The 17138-nt window shown below is 42.3% G+C and overlaps 5 protein-coding genes across 5 annotated transcripts; 2 read left to right on the forward strand and 3 right to left on the reverse strand.

Moving 5' to 3' along the window:
• Nucleotides 1-1307: 1307 nt before the first annotated feature.
• Nucleotides 1308-2612, reverse strand: AK88_01667 (uncharacterized protein; the record flags this gene model as incomplete). Its single annotated transcript, XM_012479302.1, has 1 exon — nucleotides 1308-2612. One exon carries the CDS (start codon nucleotides 2610-2612, stop codon nucleotides 1308-1310), a length of 1305 nt encoding a protein of 434 aa, XP_012334725.1.
• Nucleotides 2613-3337: 725 nt separating this feature from the next.
• Nucleotides 3338-4344, forward strand: AK88_01668 (uncharacterized protein; the record flags this gene model as incomplete). Its single annotated transcript, XM_012479303.1, has 2 exons — nucleotides 3338-3890; nucleotides 4112-4344. The coding sequence occupies 2 exons, from the start codon at nucleotides 3338-3340 to the stop codon at nucleotides 4342-4344; spliced, it is 786 nt and encodes a 261-aa protein (XP_012334726.1).
• A 277-nt stretch (nucleotides 4345-4621) lies between these two features.
• Nucleotides 4622-6389, reverse strand: AK88_01669 (uncharacterized protein; the record flags this gene model as incomplete). Its single annotated transcript, XM_012479304.1, has 2 exons — nucleotides 4622-5873; nucleotides 6097-6389. The coding sequence occupies 2 exons, from the start codon at nucleotides 6387-6389 to the stop codon at nucleotides 4622-4624; spliced, it is 1545 nt and encodes a 514-aa protein (XP_012334727.1).
• Nucleotides 6390-7717: 1328 nt separating this feature from the next.
• AK88_01670 (uncharacterized protein) lies at nucleotides 7718-15004 on the forward strand (the record flags this gene model as incomplete). Its single annotated transcript, XM_012479305.1, has 7 exons — nucleotides 7718-9915; nucleotides 9960-11083; nucleotides 11211-13721; nucleotides 13869-13941; nucleotides 14074-14243; nucleotides 14409-14526; nucleotides 14713-15004. 7 exons carry the CDS (start codon nucleotides 7718-7720, stop codon nucleotides 15002-15004), a joined length of 6486 nt encoding a protein of 2161 aa, XP_012334728.1.
• A 91-nt stretch (nucleotides 15005-15095) lies between these two features.
• On the reverse strand, nucleotides 15096-16404 carry AK88_01671 (uncharacterized protein; the record flags this gene model as incomplete). The annotated part of the gene is made up of 4 exons (XM_012479306.1): nucleotides 15096-15251; nucleotides 15419-15600; nucleotides 15741-15815; nucleotides 15963-16404. 4 exons carry the CDS (start codon nucleotides 16402-16404, stop codon nucleotides 15096-15098), a joined length of 855 nt encoding a protein of 284 aa, XP_012334729.1.
• Between the last annotated feature and the right edge of the window lie 734 nt (nucleotides 16405-17138).

Here is a 17138-nt window from a genome sequence, read left to right on the forward strand (position 1 = left end):
CAGGAAACAAGAGTTAGGCACGTATTTACGAGAAACAAATATGTAAAGGAAGCGTGGGCGACGTTGGTGGCCTTCCCTGCTCTGGGTTTTCACGCTTCCGCTAGTTGGTAGCCCGCTCCAACAACACTTTGTCATTGCGATCTATGTATGCCCCTGGTATCAGTTGCAGAAGTGGCAAAACATAAGGTAGCAAACGCAAAAAGCATGTCATCTGTTTAGGCCATTTATCATGGCCATGGAGAGTAGAACCAGAGGGCTGTTAAAGCACTGGAGAGAAAATTACTCGAGGGGATATTCACCCCAGGGGAAAATCACTCAACGGAAAATCTTCACGGAAAAATTATCCGATAGTGATCCATTTTAATTTGTTCCTCCTGTTATCCCTTCCTTTCCTGCCATATACTACTCTTTGTAAAAAAAAAAAAAAATTCTTCAAACAGGAGCTGTATGTTGCGTGTATGGCCCAGTTGCCTTGAACGCGCCGCATCAGCAACTGCACGGAGCGAGGTGACACAGCCATAAAGGGAAACGCACAAGGGAAAAAAAAAAAAAAAAAAAAAAAAAAATAGGCGCAAAAACGGGAAAAAGCATCAACGGAAGAAAGGAGCTCACACGAAAAGTTAGCAATCATCGGTCGAAACAAAAATGTGGAGAGGCGAAATGGAAAAATTTGCGCAAGGCTAATGATAAAAATAATTCCCCAAACTAAACACCCGTAATCATTGGTGGCCTCCCTTTTTTTGGACAAGGGATCTTAAAAAAAATGGTTCCCTACAATTCGTTGCAAAAACTCTTTGCCGTATAAAACAGTTGGCATATTCTAAAGCCATACGTATATGTGCAACTGATTTTTCGCCGGCCCCCATCTCTTCCATAATTGCTTATATTGAAAAGGAAAGAAATGAACGGAGTAACAGACGCGGCAAGGGTGACTGTTGTTAGCTTTGTGTGAGGAGGGGGAAACGCAGCTTGGTTACAAATGAAACACACGGTGTGGGAATAAAACAAAGGAAAAAAAAAAAAAAAATGCATCGCGATGGATACATGGACAAATGGGTCGGCAATTGCATACATATTACACATGTATGAATACCCATGCACGCGTCCACAAATATAATAAAAGGGAACAGTAACCTTAAGAAAATTCACCAGCAGCAATTTCCCAAGCTAAGCGAGGGAGACTCAAAGCACTGTACCCGTGACTCATCATATTTGTTGCTGCAACGGATGTGTGGAACAGAACGTGGAGGAGGATGGGTTCGTGTTGCTTACCTAGTGCTCTCGCCCCTCCCTGAGAGAGCTTGCCTCTAATTGTAAAATTTGCGAAACTTCATTTTGACCAAATCAGAGTAGAAAGTCTCCTTTTGGTTCCTACTCCACACATGTAAGTTTAAATTTTTTTTCATTTCCCGAATAAGGCTCTTTTTTTTGGTGTCGCTGGATTTTGTCGCAAGATCATCATTCCCATGTGTCGCTAAACCTCCTTCCTGTGGACACCCTGAAAATGATCTGACCCTTTCTAACAGATGTAAATACTTCATGTACAAATTAGCGGCATGGTCGAAGTCGATGTAAATAGCTTTCTTACGGACAAAGTCGGGATATAGACGAGTGTTTAAAATGATATCTTTATGTTTAAAGAATATATATGAGAGGTTTTTATTTTGTATTCTTTTTTTCTGCCTCACTTCTTCTCCCGGAGGAGGAGCACTCCCCTTCTTCCTCCTTATTACCATTTCAACAAAGCTCTGCAAAAGGCTCATACGGTGATTTACAAAACTAACATATGCCGTTTCGTAAAATTTATAAAAAGAATGATGGTTAACCCAGTGCACATTATTGTTAATGTCTTGAATTACTTCGTTGCATTTTTGGAAAGCACTTAAGTTTGCATTTCTCCTCCGTATATTCACTACGTTGTACTCACTGGGGTGACGACTCCTCCAGAAGTAGGTCCCATATAAGCAACTGCTACATGTGAAATGGTTTTTAGTTTTGTCCAGGTAAGGCCTGCTCATTATTTGTGTACTGCTCCAAAGGTGCTGTCTGTTTATGCTCTTAAAAGTGTGTGCATGTCGCCGCCTTACGTTTCTCACCTTTGCATTTTCAAGTATATTCATGAAGAGGTTATTTTCTAAAAATAATCCCAACGTGTGTGTGTAATCATATTCCTCTTTGGCTAGCACATGGTCAGAAAAAATAATGTTACTTACACCTTGCTTAATTTTATTGTATATATGTCCTTTCACATCCTCATCGGTATTCCTGCGATCGACCAAGTAGACGTTGTCCAGAATGTTCTTTTTTTCGTAGTCAGACAGACATTTCAGTTTTGGCAACAATATATACACAAAGTAGTGAAAGTAAAAGTAGCTAATTTGGCTAGTGGCAAAATGGATGACTAGGTTTTTTTTTTTCTTCTTTTTCCTACTCTCGCTTATTGTCCTCTTGTTCACGTAATGCGATTTTTCCCAGTTGTTACAAAAAGGGTCTCCCTTGACGGATCTTTTTTTAAAGAAGTTTTCCTTATTACGCAGGCTTAGGAGCACGTACGCGAATACGCGACTAAAGTGATGGCTGCCTTTCAGGTGTTCCTTGTAAATGGTTATCATGCTTGGGGGAACAAGGGGGGGCCACCTTAAACTGTTTAAATTGCTTCACATATTTTGGCTGCTCTTTTTGCTGCTTCCCCCCTCACTTCATACCGAAAGGTATGTTAACTTCAAGCGTAGCTACTCTGCTCTGCTTTGGGGGGCACGCACATTCCTTCTTCGCTTCTCCCAAATGCTTGTAGTTCCCCATTTTTCATATTTTTCCTTCAGCTAAAGTGGGCTTCCTCCTGTGCTAAGCGTTCCCCGTTCAGTTAAACACGCGGCAACGTCAAACAGGCGCGGGCAGCACTACTTCACAACCACAGAAGATGCATCAAATAATGATAACGAAAATAGTAACTACTAAAATGCAAAAATGTACAACTATGTATTTTTGTTTAAACCAAAAATGGAAAAAGCTAGCTGGAAAAAAAAAAAAAAAAAAAAAAATATGAACAGGCAAGATAAATCCTACATTAAAAAAAAAAAAATACATATACATATTTACATGTGCAAAAAAGCCCATTTGGAAAAAAAAAAAAAAAAAAAAAAAAACATGAACAGTTCATAAAATGAAAATTGGAAGCATTTTACCATTACACACATTTTGACATAATCTCACATAAAGATGAATGTAATGTATCCCACTTTTTGCAATCGCAGTTTGATACCATAGTTTATTACAAAATTTAGCTTTTACAACTTCTAGCGCTTCTTTTCCAATACACACATTGCGTGAAAAGGAAATGAGGCGAATTATGTTTGCAGGCAGCTTCAACCTTTTACTGTCCCTTTTTTTGTGTGCAAAAAATGCAGGGAGTTTAAAACACCCCCAAGCCACTCTCCTATTTTTACACAACACCTCTGACCTTTTCCAAAATGACACCCTCAGCGTGTTGCGAAACAAGACCAATATACAGAATAAAAAAAAAATTTCGCGCTTCAAAATACAATCGTCGGAGGAGAGCCAGCAGGATGGGGGGCTGCACTACGATTTAACCCCTGAAAATGTGGAAAAGGTTTTAAATTTAATTCGACCCAAGTTGCAAATAGATAACGGCGATGTCGAATTGGTAGACATAAAAAACAACGATTTGTATATTAAATTATTGGGGAACTGCGTCACCTGCAGCTCGAACAGCGTCACAGTGTCGCATGTTATCAAGAAGACACTAAAAATGTACATACGCAATGAAAAAGGTGAAGAGCCAAATGTGATCATCACCAATTTTGACGAAATAAATGAGGAAAATATATACGGCTGCTTGAGCGATCTGAAACCGTACTTTGATTTTCTGAGTAAGTGGCACAAGGGACGGGGGGAAGCCGTCTCCCCCTTGGTGTGTTGTGATTGGGGGGAGGTGGAGCTTTTCAAAGGATTAGGTGCTTTGCATTTCATCATATCAACTCCTTCACCCCTCAAAAGTGAAAAGTAAAGAACAGTGTATAACTGTAAAGTGTGCATCGTGCACGCACAAAGCATTACCCAAATAAACATTCCCCTTCTCCTCACCCCGCAGAGGTGAAGTTAGTAATCGCGGACCTCATGAAGAACAAGGAAAATATCAACAATACCGTGTCGTTGGTTTTTAAAAAGGTTGACCCGGGCGGAGGTAGCGACGCGGATGGGGAAACAGACGGAGAAGCAGACCCCTACGCGGAGCCAGTCAAAATACCCTTCAGCGTAAAGAGCGAGATAACGGAACGCCTGAAGCAAAAGTTCCCTACGCTCATTGTCAACTTTGATAATTAAATCGGCACCACCTCCTCTTTTGTCGCACAGCGTGCGCAGGTGCGTGTCGCGCCTGTCTAGGCGTTGTAGCAGACGTCAAGTTGGGTCGATTATCGTGTTTTTTTTTTTTTAGTATCCGTTGGGAAGCAGTAAAGGGGGAGAGTGCCACAAAAAAAAAAAAAAAAAAATAAATTAATAAATAAATGAAACAAAATAAAAGCACCGCAGCATGTGCCACAGCGGACACCGCAGTAATGCTGCAAATGCCTGGTGCAGACAAGGAGGACGCGGAAGGGCGCTACACCGTTATGTACTCAGGCGGCCAACTACGAAATTTAACCCGCTTATGCTTCAAGTGCAGCAAATCCGATTCGAAGTACTTCTCTTTGTAAAGCTCCCCCTGCTGCTGTTGTTGCTTCTCCCCACCATGCTCAGTTTGAAACACTTCCAAAACACGAACGAGTTGCGATTCCTTCTGTTCCTCTGTAAGTGTATCCCAAAAGCACTTGTGAATATTAACAACGTTAAAATTTAGCTTTTTAAAAATTCGATTTTTTAATGATATGGTTCCACTAACCAGTGGTCTGTTAAATCCAATGGGGTGGAAATAGTCATACTCGAGGCATAAATTTAAAGGCTTATAAAAATGGGAAGTGAAAAAGCAATGCTGCTCATCTATTTTCCTGCCAACAGATAAATTAATGAAGAAATTTTTTAATTGTAATTTTTGTATAATGTTTTCCATTTCGAGTTGCATTTTTTCTGACCCTTGATTCTGGGCAGTTATTAATATATTATCTAGCCATTTTAGATGCAAATACTCTTGAATGAAATATGGAACACTCTCCTTTATCATGCCTTCGTTGCTTGGCTTTTCAACATCACAGCAGTAGAGGGTCATATAGAGGTAATATTGGATCCACCCACTCTCTGCTACATTTTCCTTAGTTAATCCTTCACATGCATTCTTTAAAATTTCTGGTAAAAAAGTGTTAGACATTTTTCCCCTATTGTGATCCTTAAGAGGAAATTCATACATGTTGTTTAGGACAAGAACGTAAGCTAATAATGACCAACAGAAATTAGTCATGTCCCCTTTCCCTTCATCCCTCCTGTCATATATATTGTTGAGTATTTTTTCTATTAGGTTATAACTTCGAGAGAGACTATTGTGGGATCCAAATTGAACTTCCTGGTTTGTTAACCCTAGGTAAGACAAACAGAAGCTCATCATGCAAAGAGTTGGCACTCGGAATTTTTCCATATGACTTTCTATCATTTCTAATATTGTTGGTAGGAGATAATAGCACCTATAATCTAAGCAGGACATTGCGTATAATAACCTGGGGCAGTGTCTCGCTTTAATTCTTTCCTTCCTTTCAATCAAGTCATACACTAAAAATTTAAATAACTTCAGCTCGTGAATGGCTTCCTTATCCTTTACACTCCAAAAAGAGTTAAACCCAAACACGTTGGCTAGCTGGCAGAAACATCTCACTAGCCAATTGTAATTTGGATAATCCTCCTTCTCGATGTAGTCCTTGTACAGCCTGGTGGTGGGGGCGGGAGAAATGAGAAGGAGCGGTTGATATAAAAAACTTACATCTGTGTTTGCGACATTTTTTTATTTGTTGTGCACGTTGCGGGGGAAGAGCGTACATATGGTGGTACACTTATTATGAAACATTCAGGAGGGGGAGAAGCGTGAAGCAGGGCAGTCCTATCACCCCCCTCCCCCCACACCCGTCTTTCCTCAGACAGGAAAAAACTCACCGCAGTATCGACCGTGGGTTCGAGTAACACTTATCTAGCTTTTCAAAATACGAGGACACGAAATTTTCAGGGGGCACAAAGTCGAAGAGGTCGATTTTTTTTTTTTTCGTTTTTTCATAGTACTCCTTGGTTAGAAAGGAGTTCTTGATCACGGACTCCGTTGCTATTCCTTGTCTCCTCCGCCGCAACGGTCCGTTGCCCGCCTCGCGCAAGGAGCGACATGTGTTCAAAGGGCAAGCACTGCGCAACGTCCAAGCAGTGCTTATCGCTTTCTTCACCATTTCTTTAGTCATGTTGGGCTGATTCTATCCTAACAGGGGCACAGTCCTCGTGCAGCTTTATACACCCAAACGGGCCCTACTTATGTGTGTGGCTGTTAACTCTGACGCAGGGAGCTGCTACGTTAATGTAGCATGTAACCGTATTGGTAGCACACCCTGGGCCATTTTTCCTCGCTCGTCCCTGGTGCCACACAAAAGGCCTACCCTTTTGAAAAGCTCAACTAATTGGCGGTAGCCGTGACGGGAACGTATAGCCTAATATAGAGTTAGAGTGCCAACATGTGTATGAAGAGAGGGAAAAAAAAAAAAAAAAAAAAAAAAAACTAACCAAGTAGAAGGGTGGACGGATGGAAAACACAAAAATGGAGAGCCCCTAACAAACTTTCATAAAAAATGTAAACACTCGCTTACACCGCGGAATATTATTTATAATTTTTTTTTTTTTCTCTATCGCAGAATGGGAGCTTCGAGTTGCGCGCTGCTGGGTCTCCCTCGAAGTGCATAACCCCAATTGGTACTGCCGCTGCACGCGTTGTGCGCATGGGAGGCTGCCCAAGTGGGTGCTTTTCCACCAATTTTGCCGCTTCTCCGTTTTGCCACTCGGCCATTGGTTCCTCCTTAGATTAACTTTCCTTGCGCAAGAATTATTTTAATTCAGACGCTGAGCGTGCAACGCGCGATTATTTTTCGTTACGTACCACGTTCCTTTTTGCTACCTTCAAGTTGCTACCTTTTTTTTGCTACTTCCACTTTTGGGAGATGAAAACACAGCGGCGATGGATCCTACCGGCTGACTTCTTTTCCCATTTTCATAACATTTCTTTTTTTTTTTTTTTTTCCTTTATGCCCATATTTTTAATCCGCACAAATGTGACTTTTTTTTTTTTTTTTTTTTTTTTTTTGGAAAATATATGAACCCGTATTTTTTTTTTTATCTGTAGAGTAACAGATTTCGTTTCTTTTTTAAATTCTTTTCATTAACATTTGTTACATGTTTTATGAGTTGCTGCAAAATGCTTTTCTCATCTGATTGCTGTTTTTGTTTGTTGGAAGGTAGGCACCAAGTTTTGGTCTGACGCGGCACTGGCTCCGTCCTGCCTCAGCAGAGGGCCAGGCGGACAGTTCGAGGGGCCATCCGAGGCATATTATAACATGCTACAGACCTCCCTCAGGCGTACAGTTATACATTTTACAACCTCTCCTCGCCGTCTCCCTGTTTAGTGAATCCCCAGTGGTTCCAACACCACCTGGCCACGTAACATAAGCATATAGTTATAATTGGTGCCACCCACCGCCCCCCTTTTGTATTTTCCCCCCTTGACGGCGAAAGAGTAGAAACAATGGAGGTCCAAACGGCGAACAAGAAAGGGGAGTACATAGACCATTTGCTTGGGGAGTTTGTTTACAACAGGGGGAAGCTAAAGAGGAAGGACATAATGAATAGAATGGAATACTACATAGGAATATTAACAAATATAAATTTGAAAATTGTTCACAATAAGAATTATCAAGTGGTGCATCTAGTTTTGGAGGTTCTGTTGACAAATGAGGTGCATGTAGAACCCATGATTTTGGACAAGATTTTGGCTTGCTTGAACTTGAAGCAGATTCTGCAGAAAAATGACAAAGTGAAAATTAAAAATGTTAGTAACATGTTGCTCCTAATTAATCGAAAGAGCAAGAACAACCTGAACGCAACTAATTTGTTTAATCTGCTCTTCGAGGCCGTCGCCCTGCTGCTGGAGGCCTTTTGTGAAGAGGACATTTACAGCGTCGCCCGCCGGGTGGATTATACGCTCGGAGGGGGGGACCAGCAGCAGCAACAGCAGGAACAGCGGCAGCAGGATGACGACGACGACGATGACGACGACGACGATGAAGAGGACGACGATGAAGAAGAGGAGGCCGATTACGAGGACGAGACAGACGACACAATTGACGAACCTCTCACCACCCCGCAGCAAACCCGAAAGCGCAAACGCGCAAACGGGCTTCGAACCTCCACAACAGGCGAATCCAGCCAATCGAGCAGTGAACCCAATGATAGTGACACCTCCAATCATGCGACGCATTCCCTGAAGAAGCTAAAAAAAGAGGACGGGTCTGAGTGCTGGACTCAGTTCCCCACTAACAAGTACCACAACGTAGCGCGCATAAACGATTACGTGGTGTACATCAACAGTCTGTTCAACCTCTACTTCAAGAATTACAAACCCATGTTGAACGATGTTAAGATATACGCATTTTATTGTAACCTATTCGGGTTGTTTGCCTACGTGTATGATTACATAGGGTACGTGGAAGAATTAGCACAGAGGTGTCACACGAATGAAGAGGAAGAGAGTTTTACTAGCAGCTTCGAATCGGTCGTGAAAAATCTGTCCACTCTGAAGGGTCTTATTAAGAAACAGATTATAATAAGTGTAGAAAACCTAAGCAAAGGATATTTTAAAAGTGTGTATACATCCTACATGGAAAGCAAAGAAGAGTTAAAAGTGAATTACTCATTTTTCCTGTTCAAGGAAAATGAAAAAATGTTAGAAATTATGTACATAATAATAAATAATGTGTCAAATGAAAACCCGAGCTTCCGATTCGATCCTCATGGAGGAGACAAGTTGATCTGCCCCTCTGCCAATCTTCATAAAAGTAAAAGAGATAAACTTATTTACTTCTTTAAGGATAATTATCATTGTAATGAAAAGCATCCCTTTTTAGGGGTTCATAAAATTAGAGGGTGTTTGAAAGCGTTGGCTACTATAATGAAATGTGTCTTTATAAAACACCCCAGTGCGAACTTGGCACATGTACAGACTTACTTTACCCTTTTTTTATTAATACCTCATTTTGAATTAACCATGTATGGTAAGAACGTTAAAAGGGAGTACGCTAAACTGTTTACCTTTTCTACCACCACAAAAGAGAATAATTTATCTCGTGTTAATTGCTCCATGCAAGACTCAGACGCAGAGACACCAATTGATGTGAAGTGTTCTGGTGAATCAAAACTGACGATTCATAAAAATGCCGCTGCCTACTTCAAATCTGTACACATTAAAATCGCACATTCAGTGTGTCGCTTTGAAGAAGAACTCAACCTCAATGATGATCAACAGACCCACAACAATGTATACATTCTAATAGATTACTCAAAATTAATTTATAAATTTTTGAATTACCTAAATGGAAAAAGGAATATAACAAAAGACACATTTCTCTTTGTTAATATGACCTACTTTATAAAGTACATATTTGACTGCTTAACGAATGCTTATTTTGAATTAATGAGGACAAAAACGAAGAGTGCTTTGAGGGAGTGCATTGCGGAAGGACCATATTCTTCTTCTCTTCTTCACCCCTCACAGAGCTTCCTACGAGAAAGAATGTACATCCGTGGAAAACCCCACCTGTTACTGTACGATGAGACATTTAAGAATATATTTTCTACCTACCCCCGTGGAAAAATTCCCCACTCAGATATGAACACATTAGAACAAGGCGACAGGGAAAGTGATGGTGCAGAATTACGAGTCGATGTGTATGTCGATGTGGAAGTCCCAATTCGCCTGCTTCTCCTACTAGAGCCAAACAGAAAAAAAAAAAAAAAAAAAAATTAATGATTTATTTAAACTACCTAATATACGTTAACCAAATGAACCTCATGACAGTAATCCATTTTGACGTCACCCTCAGGACTTTGGTATTCTCCACGTTATTCAATTTCGCAAAGGGGGTCAGCCACCAGCACGGCCACAGCCACACGGGTAATTTGAACATTCTCAGTGGTTATGAAGCTACGTCTCGTCAAGCTACATCCCGTCACGCCCACGCCTTCCCCAGCCACATCCTCACCACGGTGATGACAAAGTACGTGCACATATTTGGGGTGAAGGGGCTGTTTAAATTTCTTCACTACTACATCGTGGGAAATGTGAATGCACCACAGGACCAGCCCATGAGGAGCATTTATTTTTTGTTGAACTGCGTTGTAATGGACGTGTTTAAAAGGAGTGTGAGTAAGTGGGTTGACCAGGCCTCCACCATCTTAGGGTACTTCATCGAGGTGTACACTTACCATGTGTGCAAGCTTGGCGAAGCGTTAGAAGCTATATTACACTTAAGAGGGGAAGGGAGTGGTGGGGCGGATGGCCGTAACATTGTGCTTAGCACTTGTCAACCCCAACACGTGGAGAACTCCTTTTCCAGGTGCAACCCCGTGGTCAGCTACCCACTGATTGTTCAAAACGTAGAAGCGTTAGAATACATCTTGTGCTGTTTCTTAAAAGCAATTCCAAAGAAGAACATAACCCAAGGGTTACTGCCTCACATGAAAGAAATTGCATGTGTACATTTGACCAAGCTGAAGAATGAAGTGATTTTTAATGAAAAATTAGCGAAAGGCAATGTGGACAATACGAAGTTTGCGCACGCCTCCTGCAAATTTTATGTACTTTATTTTTTCAACTATAGTTTATCTCGAGTGGCTATGTATTCCCTGCTCCATATGGAAATACAAAACGACCAGCTGCTTTGTCATGCTTCCATTCAGCACATGGTTGCCATGCTACAGACTTCTTTCCCCACCATTGAACCCATGTATGAAGTCTGTATTAAGGAGGACTCCTTGCATACCTTCTTCGCCATCCTGCAGTTGATTCTTCAGACTCTTTTTTTCTTCGTCTCCCTGGCGGAGCTGCGCGTCATAGGTGAGCACGCGCGGTGCGCCATGTCTACGTGGCTCATGCTGTTCACGCTGCGCATGCTATTCACGCTGCGCACGCCGCGCACCACTATACGATGTTTACATTCACCCCACCCACACCCTCCACGCAGACCTGGACCGCCTGGCCGAGCACCTCAATCAAGTACTCCGCGTTCTGAAGAAAAACGCCCTGGCGGAGTACCCCTACCCAGTGAAAAAAAAAATTTGCAGGCAGATCGCCAAATTCTTCATTTACAACCACGCATTTCTAGTGGCCACCTTCAGAGGAAGAGAACAAACCATAGAAGCCATATACCAAGAGTTCACAAAATTACTCTTCGTTGACATTGCTATACTGAAGAATGAACAGAATTACGAATTCCTGTTCGATTATTTTTTCATTATAAGGGAAAATAAAATGGCTTGTGAGTTATTGAAGGAGTTGTTTTCGTTACACTTCATTTTGATTTTGGGTAATATGGAAAAGGGTTCGTTTGAGGCCAAGTTGCAAGGAAGAGGGAACGGTGCGCATGACGAATGGGACATGCGTCCAGGAGAGGAAGCCTTTTTGTCTAGCCGCGCACGTGCACTGGTTAGAAGGAACAGAACCCTCTCAAGTGAAAACCACAAGTGGTATGAAATGCTCAACGTGAAAAGGAAATTAGGATCCATAAATGGGAGCAACGCGTGTAGAGGCCCATTCCACCAATTTGAAGAAAGCAAAATGATGAGTGTCTTCTCTGGTAGAAGGAAAAATAACCAGCTGGTTGTGTCCCGACTTAGAAGTAAATTCAACAGGGAGGACGCGGACACCCCAAATGTGGATGTGTGCATTTTAAGTAACATCTTTCCCTTCTTCAATGGAATAGACAAAGTACAAGACAATCTGTACATTCTCTTGTGCAAAATTTGTAGCAGCTTCTCCAACTACAATATATACTCTGAGCATATATTGATTAACATTTTAATATCCTTTTGTGAAAACCTCGGTGGGAAGGACAGCCCGAAGCTGCGTCTCAGTGACTTGTTCCATTTTCTAAAGTTATCCTTCCAACTGATTCAGAAGCAGAAGGAGTACTGGACCTGTGGCGCCTTTAAAACAAACAAAAACGTCCTTGTCTTGAAGCTCCTCTTCCACATCTTCTTCCTCTACATCAACCAGTGGGCTGCCGACGCGACCTCAAAGGGGGGTATCAACAAGAATGAGCAAGGGGAAGATACCGCCACAGACATGCAAAAAATTGCGATTGAGTCATCCCCAGGACGTAGGAGGAAGAAAAAACCAGGAGCATCTTCCTCGCAGGGGAAGGCCAGAAAGGTAAAAATCTGCTTCGTCTTTTTTATTAAGTACTTTCTGCTCATGTATGAATTGGTCATGTCCAGGGGGGAACAGGAAGAAGAAGGAGCCACCGCGACCCTAACCGAGGACCACGTGGCGTACTTGACGAGTCATATACGTGGGGGGGGCAGTCGAGGAGTTAGCAGTGAGGAAGTGCACACTGGGCTGACGCATGGAGAAGGAACGAACGACATATGCACGATGCTGAGTAAACTGAAACATTTCATTCAAACACTTTTAAGCAGCGGAGGCGATGCTACTAGTTGTGACCGAACGAATGGCATCACTAATGCAGGAAGCCACGCGGCTACTACCCCCCGCATGAACGCACTCTTCCTTGATATGATCGAACATGTGTTTGTGTCCTTCCTGCTGAGGCACAACTTCTGGGAGGAGTCCAGCAGCGCAGCAGTCATACAGGTGGTGGATGCGCTCAGGGGACTTCAAGTGGAGCAGGTGCTCAGCACAGCCAATGAAAAGTACTCGACCTTTGCCTATAGCATCCTCGCGTTGAAGATTTTTAACGTGGCTAATAAAAGTGGTGCAAGAAATACTTCCATTCGCATCAGTGCTGATGGGGGGAAGCATGAGGTGAAGGATGAGGAGGGGGAGAAGTTAATGGGGGTGACCCCCGCGGAAAAACAAAAGAAGAAACGAAGAAAAAGTTCCAGGAGGAAAGATGACATGGCTATGGATGAAGAAAGTCTGCTTCTCTTTTTTAAACTCTTCCTACCACCTAATCAGCGCAACGACATACATTATAACAACAGCGAGTCAAGTACCCCATGGCAGGGAGGAGTAAAACCCACTTCCCTCCAACTGTACGATTTTCTGTATCATTACAATAGGGTATTGGTGCAGTGTCCAGATGAGCACTCGGTCCATATTTGTATAAAGTTTCAGCACGTGATTAAAAACATTTGTACCTTGTTCAGCTACTCCTCCGATGACGTAAAGAATGTTTTGACGTACGTTCAAGAAAAGGTACAGACAGGGTACTCAGGAGCTGAAGCAGAAAATTGCCTGTACCATTTTAACATGCACATTATAACATTAATTTTTGTCATTTCGCACAATAAAGAATTTTGCTCAGACATAATTCTTCAGAGTAGGAGACCAACGGACTCTTCTTCCTTCATCAGTTTGTATCTCCTTCTCATGCGGCATGTGCAGAAATACTTGGACGACAATGAGGTGGTCATGAAGAGAAGCTCCTCCGTCCTCTTCTTACTCATTCACCTCATCTACAAGCTGTCGCAGCTGTTTGTGTTTTTCTTCGTGCGCCTCAAGGCGCAAACGCGGGGTGAGTGCAAGTACCTTTATCGTTGCGTGGGAACACGTTTTGTACGCGCCTTATGTGTGTTTGCGAACGATCTGCGCAGCATAACCTTCATTGACCCCCACCCCACACAAACGTAACGTCACTCGTTGCCCATCTCTCCCCATGCAGACGGAAGCTACTCCAACCTCCTGGGATTCGTAAGCAACTACTGCAGTTTGCTGATCAAAGCGATGGACTTACTGTAAGGCGACAGCTGTTTGCGAATTGTGTGGTGCTCGAATTGTGTGCTGCTTCGCGTGTGCAGACACACGTTTGTACATTACAGTTGTGACGTATGTCACATACACTCCACCGCCTTCTTCCCACTCACCAGGAAAAATCGCATACGAAGCAGCAACGACGGTGCTGTGCCAAGCCCGGGAAAAGATTTCATAACGCATTTTTACATCCTAAATAACTGTGGCCTGTTCGAGCGAAAGAAGTTTTACCTGTACCTGCTCAGCCATCAGCTCTTCGTGCTGTTATACGAGTTCTTCAATATACGTAAGGGGAACGAACTGCCGCTTTGAAGCTCGCTCACCGAGTTACACACGGCCAAAAAAAAAAAAAAAAACCGACCACACTTCATCCAATGCGTGTACATATAAAAACGTGAGTGTACGTACACACTAAAGTTGACACCCCACCGATCTGCCCCCCCCTTTGCAGAGAAAAACGAACTTGTGGTGAAGTCTAAAAGAACGCTAATAGAAGTGGCCAAGAAGGGAGGATACGCCATCAACTTTTTCTGTTCCTACCTGGACTCCATTTTGTACCTCGACAGCAGGTAAGAAATATTTTATATGGACAAGTGCCTTTCCGTTTCCGTCCGTGTGCAAAACAGCGTTGTACATGCGATTGGTTGGCTTTCACTTCTACTGGTTTGTCGTCATTCCATGCTCCTGTGCTGCGCGATCGCTTCTCCTAACGGATCGCTTCTCATCACCGATCACTTCTCCTCCCCCCCGCGCAGAATGAACAAACTGCTCCTCAGGAACGCCAACTTCCTCGTCACCTTCCTACGAAGCAACAAGGGCAGCCTCAACTTGCCCCCAATAGCTTTCCCCATTGTAATAAAAATTGTGGACATGTATGAATTCATTTCGAAGACGAATTCCATGGGAGAGGACGAATACGAAGAGAAAAAATTTCTCAAAGGCATTTTTCAGATCACCTTGTCCCTACTAGAAAATAGCTCCATTCAGTTTTGTTACACATCTCTAACAGATCGGAAGAGGGAAATCTTTAACGCCCTATCCGGGTAGCTTTACGTGACTGCCATTGCATGCTTTCCGTAAAAATAAAATGCTGCCTGACCTGTTCATAAAAAAAAAAAAAAAAAAAAAAAAAATTTTTTTATGTGTGCATGGTGCCCATTTGGTGCCGGCTGCTCATTATTCTCAAAATGATTGAATTGTGCATCCATTTCGCACTATTCAGGTTTTCACGCTTTTTTTGCGTTTGCTTTAACTGAATAAACATCCACGGGCATCTCCGCTCGCCCGAAGCTGCCTGCAAAGGAGAGGAGAAAAAGGCATATGTGTGTAATTACATCCCTTGGCTCACGTAGCTGGGAACGTCCTCCAATAAGCAACACCATTTTTAGCAAAATGAAAAAAAAGGCAAGGGGGAGGGTGAATGTCGGACAATGTTTTCCTGCCCTTTCCAATTGTCCTTACAAGTAGCACTGCATTCTCAAGTAACACGTTTGCGCGGTAATCGAAAAAGACAATGTGCCCAATGATAAGGTCAAAGTTGTTGTTGTCACCCCTCTGGCTTTTTACAAAAATTTCAACTGCAGATTTTTGTTCATATAGCTGTGCCAATTGTGTGTGCATTATGTTACTCCCCTTGATTTTTCCTGACAAATGGGAAAGCGTAAAATTGGGGGAAGGAAAAGGGACATCCAAATGTGTGCATGTAAGAAAAGGGGAGAGAAAGAGGAAGGGAAATCCCCATATGCAGGCTGACAGGAGAACAAAACTGCTGTGCCAAACTAACCGGTGTATTTCCTGACAAAGTGGTCTACCTTATACTCAGCGATTTTCTTCCTCACATTCAGTTCCCGTAAAATGTCTGCAAAATTGTGCAAAGGCGGCGATTTATTTGCCTGACCCGGACAGGTAAACAAAAAGTAGAAGCATATGCAAAAGTGCAATACGTGTTCATGCAAAAAGGTTTTTTTTTATAAATGTTGAGCAAGATGAAAACGGAGAGTAGTACTTTTCTTCTTCGCATTTTTTTGGAGTCCATTTTTCGATGCACACATGTCCGTGTTATTCGTTTTGGGCTGAACACAGTAAGGTAAATGATACTTGACATAACTAACATTATTGAGCTTTTGGTAATTGTCCCTCATGTACAAAATAATGTGTGTCTGTTTGTGAAGTAGATTTGCTTCGTACTTGCTAAGACCTTCCCTTCTTTTGTGTGTAGAAAGAACATCGTGGTTAACTTCGCTCAGCAGGTGTTTCCTGTCGTTGTAATTCCTTTGCAGTTCCTCCAGGATGCTGGCCATGTTGAATTCTTCGCTGAACAAGTTCATTTTGCGGAGCACCTCCTCACTCATAATGTCTTTGGTGTGCATCCCCCCCGTGGACAATACCTTGTCCACCCCTACCACGCCGTACCCTACTCGGCCTCTCTTTCCATCCCCGCAATTCATCTCTACTCCACGTGAAAAAAAAAACAAGTGGTAATTTTGTCCCTCATATGATGGCCAACGTCCTAATTACCCCCGTTTAGCCTTTTCCCGCGGGAAGCGTGCACCGAAAAAGAGCATTGTAAAAAAAAAAAAAAACCAAAGCTAGTTGCAACATTGAAAGGTGTTTTTTTTTTCAAGCATGAAAAAAATTGGCCCAACGGTGGGGGGGATAGGCATACAAATGTGTTACCATTCAATCTGCGCTTAAGTTCAAAAAAAAAAAAAAAAAAAAAAAAGCGCAACAATGCGCACACATTAAGGGAGTGACAGGTTGACAAGCATCACATACCACGCGATGCTATTGAGAATTAAATGGCGAACGTGTGGAAAGCCGAACAAACGTGTGATGAAGGAACGGAAAGGTGATGTGAAATTACAAATGATTGGACACCGACCACTTTCCTTTGTAATTTCTCCCTTTTTTTTTTTTTTTTTTTTTTTTGAATAATTTCCTACCTTGCGAAAGAGTGACTGTTATTCATTCAGGGAGCATTATTTCTCCTTTTATCACCCCACCCCTGTGAGCATGCCAAATGTGTTCACCCCCATTTAGTACATTTAAGCACATACACAAAAAATATGAGTAGTGCTTTTGTGGAGCCCTAGGTTTGACTTTGCCTCTACATTTCTCACTCACTTTTATGTCGCCCAAAAAAAAAAAAAAAAAAAAAAAAAAAAAAAAAAAAAAAAAAAAA

This window comes from Plasmodium fragile, assembly GCF_000956335.1.
Source record: "Plasmodium fragile strain nilgiri unplaced genomic scaffold supercont1.15, whole genome shotgun sequence".
Lineage (NCBI taxonomy): Eukaryota > Apicomplexa > Aconoidasida > Haemosporida > Plasmodiidae > Plasmodium > Plasmodium fragile.